Raw genomic sequence first — 12,160 nt, 5'->3', positions numbered from 1 at the left:
GCCACTGCCTACTGCGACGTGCTTGCGGTTGCCCGTTATCGTGAACGCTCACGTTCGGGAGCCTGTGCTCTCCGCGTCCCGGGAGCGGACGTTAAACTGCTGTTCGGGGTGCCGCCAAAGGCAATAAAGTTTGTGCGTTTTGTATTTGAACACTGTCTGTTTTGCCGCACCACGCTATACGCCTTATTAGTTGAGCGCGCGCGAAGCTGTGTGCCACACGAGAGTAGGTGGCGGAGTCGCGGCCCTGTGGCTCGCTAAGCGTGAACCCGCAGTGATCATTTCCTGCAGTTAGTAGCGGGGTCACCATACTGGCGCCCAACGCGGTATCAAAGGTTCTTAAACCTTTGATTCGTCTTAGCCGAGTCGGCCCGCCTTTGCGAATCAGGCTCGCCGTGTCTACCCGCGTTATGTCTGCTCCGCGTGAGTTCTGTCCGCTGACGTTTTCAGCAGATACCGCATTGCTCGAGAACCGGGCCGATGCCCCCCTTGAGCATCACAATTGCGAACCCTCACTTGTCACAAGCCCCAGTGGGGATGACACGAGGCACTACGTAACAGCCCCCACTGGAGAGGTAGCGTGTTTTGGGTTTGAACGAACGACCGCCATACCCGCTTCACAAATTACTGTAGCACGGAACTTCTTTACTGCCGCAAGCAGTCAGTAGCATTATGACAAAATGGCGCATGTCCGTGCGCGTCACGATGGTGAAGCAGATGCTGAAAGCGCCCCTTGGCCAATCGGATGCCTAAATTTGGTCACAAGCCCCAAGCAGCCAATTGAATCGCGCGCTAGTGGTTCTCGATGACGAGTTTTTGCTAAAAAACCAATGAGCAAGGTGAGCCAGCAGTGGCGGGAAATTGAAGATGAAGAACGACCCTTCCAAACGAGACCAAGATGAACACGATAGCTCGTGTGTAACGGCAACAGTTTGGCGCGGAAAAAATGCGGTTTTAGCGTCAATCTGCGCTCACATTCATCTCACAGGGATGTTGTAAATTGATTTTGCACCAGAAATAATGACGCGAAAGGCTAGAACCCTCTCAGATAAGTTCAAAAATAGGTGCAGATTCCGAAAATGTCAGCTTCAAAAAGTCTATTTTTTGCAATTTTTGGCCTTCTAAGACACCTGTTCCCGCTTAAGAGTACCCACATTCCAAACTACAATATTGTTGATTGGGCAAGGTAGTGATGCATGATTGTTTTGAAATGAGAGCGCACTTCTTAGACTCGGACAGAAAGACAAGGACAAGCGCTTACTACCAACTGAAAGTTTATTCGGAAAACTATGAAGTTTATACTGAGTTAAGTAATCACTCTGAGGCACAGTAGGCGTTGGTAAGGTGGGGTTGACGTACATAGATATTTATCGGTTTTGTTATTTTGGTCCGTGATTGGGTCTTATCGTGTGTGCCATGACACTGTTTCATCTGTCAGTATATATTTCATAATTTTCCGAATAAACATAGTTGGTAGTAAGCGCTTGTCCCTGTCTTTCTGTTCGCATCTAAGTAGTGCGCTCTCATTTCAAAACAATCCACACTAAAGACACATCACCAGTTCTAAATGTTCTGGCTCCAACTCGTAGGCAGAAATCAAAATCAAACACTTTCTCAGCTCAGTAGCATGTTGGACACATGGCATCAACGCTAATACGCGATCTTTAAAGCTAACATGGGATTCGCTGTCGCTTCGCCTACGTAGCACCGCATATGCACCATTTCTCTTTTGCGTGTGTAGTGTGCAAAGCCACTGCAGACTCTTTGAATTGTCGACATCTCATCTAGCTGTGGCCAGCGTCAAGAAGCACAAGACCGTTGACTTTGCGATATATTGAAGGCTATTCAGCGTGTTGAGGTGGGCAAGAAATGTTCCACAATCGCAGATGATTTTTGGATGCCACGGAGCACTCTGACTACATTGTTGAAAAATAAGGCAGATAATCAAGGTAAAGGCAGTGGAGCAGCGAGCATTGGGAGCATCCCATGTGCACGCTTCTCCCCCCAAGAATGCAGAAAAGGCACTTTATGCCTGGTTTTTAGAAGTGTGGTGGATGGCCCGATGCTGATCACCAAGGCCAAACGGTTTGCCACTGCACTCAGTGAAACAGCTTCGCCGACAACAGGGGGTGGCTTCACCGATTTAAGCAGCGCTACAACATCATTGACAATACCAATTCTGGTAAAAGCGAAGCTGTCAGCAGCCAGGATGACAAAGGAGAGACCGGAAATCTCCGCAAAGTTTTCCCCTGCAGAGATCTTGAATGCCTGGCGAGATGTGAAAACGAACACAGTGGTCAACTGCTTCCACAAGGCAGGCTTCAAGACGGCGGAACTTGCGGAAACCGGTAAAGACGATGATGACAAGCGCATAGACGACGCATTCCGCGAGTAGCCATTCCGTTTCTCGGAAGCAGTTCCACACGAAGTGCCGGCAGACAACTTCGTGGAAGCGGACTGCAATGTCCAGGCCGACAGCTGATGTGCCGAGCAGGATCACCCGGACGACGCGCTGGCTACATGCGCGTACTTTGCCGCTGAAGTGGCGGCAGCGTTCGGGATCATTTGCCGTTGTATTGGCCACATGGAGAAAACTGGGCTGTTGCACCTGGACAGCATTGATAAGATCGAGACTAGTGTCTGCAGCATTTCAAAAGCGACGAAGCAGGCCAAGATTAGCCATTTTTTTTCACCCAAATAAATCATTCTATTGCAGCGTATGTGCGGAATAAATTGTCATTCTTGAATGCACCTATTGTAGGTGATGACAGTTACAGGTAAGCTCTCAGGGCCTCTTGTTTATATCAAATTTTTCATATATCAAACTAATTCGCAATCCCCTTTGAGTTTCGATATATCCATATTCGACTAACTGCTGCCTGGAGCATGGCTCTTATAAAAGGGTTTGACTGTATTTGATCGGCCAGTTTCGTGCTTTTGAAGCAGCACTACTCTACACAAATGCAGCAGTGCACTTGTACAAGATGGCAACCATTACATAATATCTGCTCAAGATGCGCGCTGTCAACATTACTTCTGGTTCCAAACGATCTTGTGGCACAGCAATGGCTCAAATTAGACAGAAAAGACTCTTTTGTAGCAGCATGGCACAGTTGCGAATAGTCGCAGGTTGCCCAGCACTGAAATCCTCATCCTCAACTTCAAAAAAAAAAACAGACATCCAATGCAATTGCTTTTTATATGTACAGTCCGAAAATTTCCTGCGAATAAAAACAAAACCGAAACAGTTTTGGCAACAGCCTTTCATCGGAACAGCCAACAGAGTCAACGGCATCACATAATGATGATGAGAAACTTTTTTTTTTTTTGCTAGTTCCCGTAGAACAATTTTGCATGTGCCCGAGCTGTGGACATTCTATTTGTTGCCTTGTTAAGTGCACATAGTGATGTGCCACTGTTATTACAAACAATGACATCAAAATAGAGTTATTCTACATGCTGAAAATAGCTGCTTCACATCCTTATTGCGCACTTGAGACTAGTGACTGCTAGGGATGCAACAAAAGGGAGGAAATCTTCAGCTGCATGTTGACCAGGAACATTTTCCACGGGTTAAATACGTGAAAATATCCGGATCTCTAAGACTAGCTTGTCAACCTCCTGAAGCTACTGCGTATAGATCGAGTTTGTCTAGGTAAGAGCCCAAGAATATGCCTGCTATCGAAGCACATCGAGAAGTGATCTGAAAGTCATGAAAATTGAGTCACAGGTGCTTATGAACTGCCTGAAGAATATATCTTCCATTCTGAAAGAAGACAGAGCATGTCTTCTTATACTTTCTTTTTTTTTATCTTGAACCTATGGGCTTGTCAGTTTCTATTTTACACCCACTAATTCTGGCCAGCGTTAGAGTTTAGTAAAAAACATTTATTTTTCTCGGATAGTGCCACAGTCGTACAAAATTTGGGCGTATATTGAATGTTTTTGATACATTATTTCTACGGAGGTTCTGCCAAGACCAAACCAATTTGTAACAAAAAGCCGATTGTTACAAAACCACGTATTACACGCTGGTGCAATGTATCGGCAACAATGTTTTCAAAGACATGGCCTCTTCTGCTTTATACTGCATTTATGAGAACCCTCATATAGCACAAAAATGTTTTCGATGTTGTCAAAACAAACATAAGGTGTAAGTAACAGTATTGTTACTGCCATCCTCTTTTACCGTAACCCCTTTTTTCATAGAGAGTGGATATACTATAACTTTAAAGCAAAAACATGTTGCTAGCTCTGATGCTTACACGAGATAAGACCTCATGATGGCTAAAATTTCCCATTTATTTCTTCATTTCTTGCTGTCATCATGGATAGCAAGTTGCAATGGCTAATGTGGATTAAGGCAGGGTGCAAGGGTACTGAAATACCGTATTCACTCGCATAATGCTCGCACTTTTTTTAGCAGAACACCAATGCAAAGTTAGCGGGTGCGAGAATTACGCGGAGAAAACCTTTCATGAAAACGTACAGAGCGGAAAAAAACAAACAAATTGGCCGCAAATCAAGATTCTCACACCAGAAACTAACAGCAAGCTTTGAGAAGTACTAATTATAACTTACAATAAAACCGCTGGTTCAATACATGGAGAGATTTATTTGAGGCACAAGAAGTGCAAGCTAATAGTCGAGAATCAGAATATCATACGCAAAGCTTGTGGGCATTACGGGCGTAGCGATAGCGGTCGTCACTGAAAAAGAGCCCTCAAACGATAAGCGTAGGTCATCAGTATTGGGCTGATGGCTACTTAACAGAATCGTCAGCAGTTTCCTTCTGAAGAAATTAAGTTTACCATCAATCCCAGTCTTAGGCACATGGCAGGCCCAACGCGTCTTGGTGACTTTCAGCCGCCGTCACCAGTAGCGATCACAAAACTCGTCGACTCCAAAGGGCCTACCAGCGGCCCTGTTGCAGTACTTTAGTGCATGATCAATCACTTTCAACTTGAAAGCAGTCGTGTAGTTTCAGTATCGCCCCATAACGTGACAAGATTACCGACACAACATACAAAACATGCCGCGATGTGCACTTGCCACTTTGGCTTGGCTTTGATTGAATTGAATCTCCGTGCAAAAATAGCACGCTTGATGCTTAAGAGATGGCGTCAGATGGTGCGCGCTATCATCATTAATGGCTGGAATGAGCAGACGACATTATTGCGGCAATTTTGGGGGGTACGATAATTACTCGAGGCAAAAAAGAAATCGTATTTTTGTTGGGTGATGCGGGGGGTGCGGGAATTATAAGAGTGCAAGGATTACGCGAGTAATTACAATACTACTGTTATGCTACAGTGGCATCCGTAGTGAAAGTTGAGGCCCTGTGACCACAGCTCATCGTGATCTCCAAGTTGGTATGACAAAACAGTTGGGCACACCTCAAGGCACTTTCGGCAGGAAACGATCATGCAGATGGAACAAGCCAAACACACTGTGGGTGTACTTTTGGTGTCAGTTCAACAAGGGGTCGTGCTATGGGTGCCAAGACTACCAGAAGATACAGTAGTAAAGCAAAAAATTTCCCTTGTAGATCGTACCTCATTAGCCTCAATGGCTTTTTCTAATGCTTCTGCTCGCTTCTGGAGGCCGTCCTCACCAAGAGCTTCTCGCTGATGCTCAATCCTCTGGTTCTCGGCTTCAGTCATTTTCTTCAGCAAACTTGGGCTAGGCTCCCCAATCACCTGCACGACAAAAACAAGCGTGTGGTAAGAAAAGTCACTGAGATAAGTGCCAGATCTCTGCATACTTATTAAGACTAACCTGACAATCTCTCTGGGCCTTCTCTGCAAGAACATTTTAAATTTCATGCAACTTTTGTTAGTTAGTCCTAACTTAGTTAGTCTAACTAAAGTTAGTCCTAACTATAACAATCATAATAAGGATATTAAAAGAAAAGCGGAGCACAAAAAGACAGAGACAAAGAAGAGAACCACAAACAGCGCTGCACTCACAACTGAAAGTTTATTCCGAGCAACAGGAATTTAAAAAGTAATAGCCGCACATGACAAGTGAGGTACAACGAGATTGATACGCTCATCAATAAAAGTGAACTCTTTTTTGTGCAATGTAACCGAGGTCTGGCTTACGCAAGCATCACGTGACTTGTTAATATGATAGGCTTCATACACCTCACGGGTGAATTGATCGTGAATATACACCAACTCGCGCAACTTTCTATTCTGTTATCATAATAAGAACATGCATCCTTCCTAGCAGTGTCCACATTAATTGACAATTACTCCCACAACGAAATTATTACATTGAACAAGTGGACTTTCACACTTTATAACCAAAAAGAAAAGCTTGTGGCCTTAATTGCCGAATTTTGTAAGAAATCTGCATGAGCAAATAGACAAACATTGCTGATAATCGAAAATAAAGTAACATGTAAAAGCTGTAAAATTACTGAATCCTGAATACAGGCAGCACATGGAAGCAAGGTTCATAAAACATTCCCAAAAACAAGGCTCCATAGTGTGATTTTATCACAGAATTTTAGAACAGCACAAAGCATTTCAATGGGCACTAGTATGATATGCTGATAAGCGCCACACAGACTTCTCTCTTCGAATAATTGTGGATCCGAGTGGAACTGTAACGAAATGCAAAAAGTGCAGGCAAACAAATGCAGCTCATAGAATCTAACATCAGGTAATGTGCTTGAGGCTCATTATTTCTCAAGGTAATACCGTGTCAAACATCTTACGTTAAGCACAATGTCAAGAACTGTAACCCCATCCCTAAACCCGCAACGAGTTCGATAGATGGAAAAAACTTTATTTTGTATCCGGAGTGCTGGTGAGCTGGGCTCCCGCCTAGGTGTCGGCTAGAAGGTCTTGCCTCCCAGGGGCTTCTTCTGCCCGCTGGATTGCCCATAGCGCAGAGGCTGTCGGTGGAGGCCGCATTCTCATTACTGTGTTTTAATCCCTGGCATTCCCATGGTATATGTTCTAAGGAAGCTACAGTTAAACCTCGTCATAACGAGACGGGCTATAACAAAATAATGGATATAACGAGCAAATCCTAATTCCCCTTGAAAGTCCCCATACAAACCAATGTATTCAAAACCTTGTTTTAACGAGGCAAAATTTGCCTGTTATGGGATATTACGAACAAGTTTTGTTAGGAAGTAAAATTTTGAGCCGATGTCACGACAGTGCACAACGCGAATTTGAGACGGCGCGCAACGCGAGAACTGTATTTAGCAGTTCAAAACTTCCGCCACGCGCCCTCCAGCAACGCGCGCAAAGCAGACGGCACACGCTGTTTCCGGAGGAGAGTTCGCTGCACGTACGCCGCTTGGCTACCACCGACAGCGGAGCGCCCCGCGATTGTCTCGCCCTTTTCTTTTCTTTTCTGTCTTCTTTATATTCTTCCTCTCCCCTTTCTCATGGGGCTGAGGTGCGCTTCCTAATCTTACGTACCCCCTTCCCCTTGAGTAACCGGTTCCTAGAGGGCAGCGCAAAAAAGCGCCCCTTCCTCTTCACAGTCACTTTCTCTGCAAGTGTTGTCGCTCGCAGACGTGAGCCGCGTTGCTTTTGCTTGCGTGTTTCTTCTCTTTTTCGACCGCTTCCGTTTTTTCTTTTATCGTGCTGTGCTCGTGATTCCAGCAACATGAGTGCGCCAGGCGGGAAGCGAAAGCGCATAACACTAGATCAGAAGGCGGCTATGATAAGAGCCGTCGAATCGGGGACCAAGAAAGGCAACGTGGCAAGAAAGGCAATGTGGACTTGCCAATGCGTCCACCGGGTCTAATGCCTCCGGCATTAGATGCAGTGGACGTACTGCGCCGCTACTTCGGCGCTCACGAGGGCGGCGAAGATGGCTTGAACATTGCGGCCGCAGCTGAGAGAGCCATCGTTCGCATCAGGAAGATGCATCAACGTCCAATTACGGACTTCTTTGCAGCTAAGTCTGCCTGAAATGCAAGCTGTGTATTTTGAAGTGCATTAAAACAGGTGCATGACTTTTTTCCTTTTCATTTGGGAATGCGGTTATTTTGTTGCATACCACCGTGCGGCGGGATGCTATTTCGCCCGCTATTTTTTGGGGGTAAGTACAGTGCATAATGTTTGCGGTAAATGCCCGCTACGGCTATAACGAAATATTGGTTATAACGAGCAAATAGCGGCGGCCCTCCAATTTCGTTATAACGAGGTTTAACTGTAGTGCCTTACAATCTTTGCATTGAGAAGTCGCGTATATCTCTGAATACATAGCATGTAGTAGCACTGGATTTCTATAGGATCTGGTTTGTAATTGTCGCCATCGGACAGACTGCGCCCTGTTGATTTTATGGTAAGGAGGGGCGTAAACATGCCTCTGTAATTTATAATGTTTCGTAATTTCATTGTCGCCATTGGACAGACTGCACCCTGTTGAGTTTATGGTAAGGAGGGGGTAAACATGCCTCTGTAATTTATAACGTTTGGTAATTTCATTGAATGTTGTCATTCGGTCCATCCATTCCCAGACATTTGGAAATTTTGACGAGAAAACATTTGTCGTAGCCCGGTAAGTCCTCGAATACCACCTCTTTAGGGTTGATATTTCCTGTGGTTTCGGGTATGTGAGCTGGGAACCAGAGAATGCAAATGCATCTGTTGTCTTGGTTGGTTTTGCCTGTTTTAAGAATACGCAGTGCTTCCGGGGAAATCTGACCATTTCCAAGTTGCGTACAGCAGCTTGTGAATCGCTGATTATATAACACGTGTCAGTTTGTGATATAGGGAAAGCTATAGCTATCTCTTCCCCCGTTTCAACGCATCTCGTGTATATTGTCAGACTGGTGGAGCATTGTTTCTTGTGGTTAACTACTGCCGCGACGAAGCAGCTTTTGTGTAACGAGCGGCATTTACGAAGACTGCTTCTTCGTCGTTTCCACAGCTCTTTGTCATCGTCGTGGCTCTGCTCCGCCTTCTACCTGCGTTGTGCACAGTGTGCATGTTTTTAGGTAACGGAGGCACCGTGAGCTTAGTCCGTACGTCACGAGTAATGTCGCATTTAGTGCCATATTGTGTGTGGTAAGTGATGCCTAATTTTTCCAGGATGCATCTACCAGTCTTTGTTTTAGAAAGGTGCTCGTACTGCACAATATCTTGCGCCTCTCTCAGTTCCTCAAGTGTATTATGTAAACCTAGCTCTAGCAGCTTCTCTGTACTTCTGCTTTGCATAAGCCCCAGCACTTGCTTATAAATTTTTCGTATGAGGCTGTTTATTTCATTTTTTCTGCTGGGAACCATCTAATGTATGCAGATACATACGTAATGTGGCTGATGACAAAAGCCTAGATAAGCCTTATGACATTTGCCTCTTTCATGCCGCTAAGCTTATTCATAATTCTTTTGATTAGGTGCATCGTTTGAGAAATCTTCCCTTCGATTTTGAGTACCGTTTCCCCTTTGGTGCCCATTACCCTTATCTGGTCTAAAATGGGTATGGTGTGCCCATCTCGTGCTTTAAGTTTGATTGACATGCGGGGTTTAACGTCCCAAAACCACTATATGATTATGAGAGACGCCATAGTTGAGGGCTCCGGAAATTTTGACCACCTGGGGTTCTTTAACGTGCACCCAAATCTGAGCACTTGGGCCTACAACATTTCCGCCTCCGTCCGAAATGCAGCCACCACAGCCGGGATTTGATCCCACGTCCTGCGAGTCAGCAGCCGAGTACCTTAGCCACTAGACCACCGCAGCGGGGCCTCGTGTTTTAAGTTGTATGTCTGTGTAGTTATGTGTGTTGTGGTGCTTGGAAGGTCAGCCTTTTAATGTTGGTCTATATAGTAACAGCTCAAATTTTTCGACTGAGCACATGAGACTGGTTTCTTCTAGGTATTGCTCTACGGTGTCGATCGCTTCTTGTAAACGTTGTTTAATTGACCAATCACTTCCGGTGCTTACCCACAGAGTAATATCTGCATATAATGTATGGTGCAAACTTTCCATCTTTTCTAATCTACTTGGGAGGCCAGTTAGATCTAAGTTAAATAGCACAGGTGATATCACCGATCCTTGGGGTGTCCCTGCACAATCCATTGATATTTCCTCAAATGTGAGGCCTTCTACAACGATTTTGGCTTGCCGATTCGTTAGGAAGTTCCGGATGTAATTATACGTCCTCTCACCTAAGCCTGTTACTGACATAATTTAGTATGGCTTGGTGGGTGACATTATCAAATGCCTTTTTTGAATCAAGCACAAGGATGGCTCAAGTTGATCTGCTAGGGTCATCTATAATATGGTGTTTCAATTATAGTATGGCATCTTGTGTACAGATTCTTCCGAAATCCTATCATTGTACATGGGAGTAAGTTGTTGTACTTTAGGTAGTTGGTCAATCGGGTCAGTAAGGCATGTTCCATTAGCTTGTTCAAGCAGGAAGTTAGTGATGTAGGTATTAGGTTTTCAAGCTGTAAGCGTTTGTCAGGCTTGGGTATAAGCACAACGAGCGCCGTTTCCCATTACTGCAGTATATGGCCTTGCCTCCAGCATAAATTATAAAGTCTGTTAATTTGCCAATGGACGTATCGTCTAGGTTCCGCAGTGTTTTGTTTGTAATGGCGTCAGGGCCCGGTGTCGACGTAGTATTTACTTTGTGTAGAACTGCTCGTATCTCGGCTTTGCTGAATTCTTCATCGAGGTCGGGATTCCGCACTCCAACGTAATCAGGGTGAATGCGTGGTGGTGCCTCGGATATGTATTTAAGCGCGACCTTTTTTTAGGAAACTCTTTTCTTGTGCCTTTATAGGCATGCAGAATTTTCTTCATATTTTTCCTATTGCCCCCAGCACGTAGTGGGTTGACAGCAAGAGCGGCTCTCAATCTGGAGGAAAAAAGAAAATCGCGTGCTTCTTCTCGGCCCGAGAGCCAGCCACGACTGAAGCATCGTCCTAGTGCTAGCTACCCGGTGGTTTAATAAATCCCCCAATACTTGTGACTCATCGTGACAAACTGGTGGAGGTGCTGGGTAGTCTCACGGATGCTGCAGACCCCCCTTCCGAAAAGAAAACACCCACCACAAAGAAGTGTTTTACAGCCCCGGAGATCAAGTTTGGGTGTGGACGCCCGTCCGCCGCCGTGGCCTTACTGAAAAGTTACTGAGCCGATACTTTGGTTCATATAAAGTGTTACACCGCGTCAGTGACGTGAACTACGAAGTGGTTCGAACTCAACACCCCATGCACGGAGCAGGACACGACTGAGGCCGGACGTCGTTCATGTGTTGCGCATGAAACCATTTATTGCGCGTTATTCGTAACTTTTCCTTTACCGTACAGTGTTCTTTGTGTTTTTTGTTTATTTTTGTTAACTTTCTTTCTCATTCATTGACGTTTCCTATATTGGCACGCTCTTTAATTTCTACTTTCACTTTATCCGAATTTCCTTTTTTTTTTTTTCACGTGCCTATGTAGTAACATCGCGGTGCTGCTAGGTACTTTTCTTTCCTCTTTTTGGTACTTGTTTTTTTTTTTGGAAGGGGGGATAATGCCAACAGCACGTAGTGGGCTGACAGCAAGAGCGGCTCTCAATCTGGAGGAAAAAAGAAGATCGCGTGCTTCTTCTCTGCTAGAAAGCCAGCCACGACTGACGCATCGTCCTAGTGCTAGCTACTCGGTGGTTTAATAAATCCCCCAGTACTTGTGACTCATCGTGACACTATGTACTGTTTTTGTGTCTTCTAGATTAAGGACGTGTCGAAGAGAATTTCACGTTTTGCCTAGGCTCAGTTGGTTGTCCATGGTGGTACAAGTTTCTTCCCATTGTTGGCAACAAAGCTGTTGTGCATAATTTTCGATTTCCTTGTTAAGTGCGGCTATCTTTTTTCTTAATGTTCTGTTATATTTCTGCATTTTCCAGCGTCTTTGCAGCCCTTGTTTGGATTCCCCCATATGTAATACTCCACTGTCCAGAATTTCAAGCTTAGCTTCCGGTGGAACTATTTATGTTGCTTTTGAAATATCCTTCTTTAGATTAGCGGCCCATTGGCAATGTTTGTAATGTTTTCTGTGATGCCCTCTCGTATATTTCTGATTTAACCCAGTCAACTGGCCTAAGCTGTTTGCCCATGTGTTTGGTGGGCCTCCCAATAAGCTGGATTTCAATAATCGAATGATCGCTTCCAAAGTCTTTCTGTGTACTAAGTC

The 12,160-nt window shown here is 44.9% G+C and overlaps 1 protein-coding gene across 1 annotated transcript in view; it reads right to left on the bottom strand.

Moving 5' to 3' along the window:
• The window catches only part of LOC119160965 (uncharacterized protein C05D11.1), a 269,272-nt gene that overhangs the window by 164,087 nt on the left and 93,025 nt on the right, over positions 1-12,160 (bottom strand). The window contains exon 12 of the mRNA XM_037413256.2: positions 5,553-5,696. Coding sequence (XP_037269153.2) covers positions 5,553-5,696 — 144 coding nt within the window. The remainder of the gene's footprint in view (positions 1-5,552; positions 5,697-12,160) is intronic.

The sequence above is a fragment of the Rhipicephalus microplus genome, chromosome X (assembly GCF_043290135.1).
Source record: "Rhipicephalus microplus isolate Deutch F79 chromosome X, USDA_Rmic, whole genome shotgun sequence".
Lineage (NCBI taxonomy): Eukaryota > Metazoa > Arthropoda > Arachnida > Ixodida > Ixodidae > Rhipicephalus > Rhipicephalus microplus.
Note: the sequence above shows the minus strand (reverse complement) of the source record. Positions and strands in the feature narration are given on the sequence as shown.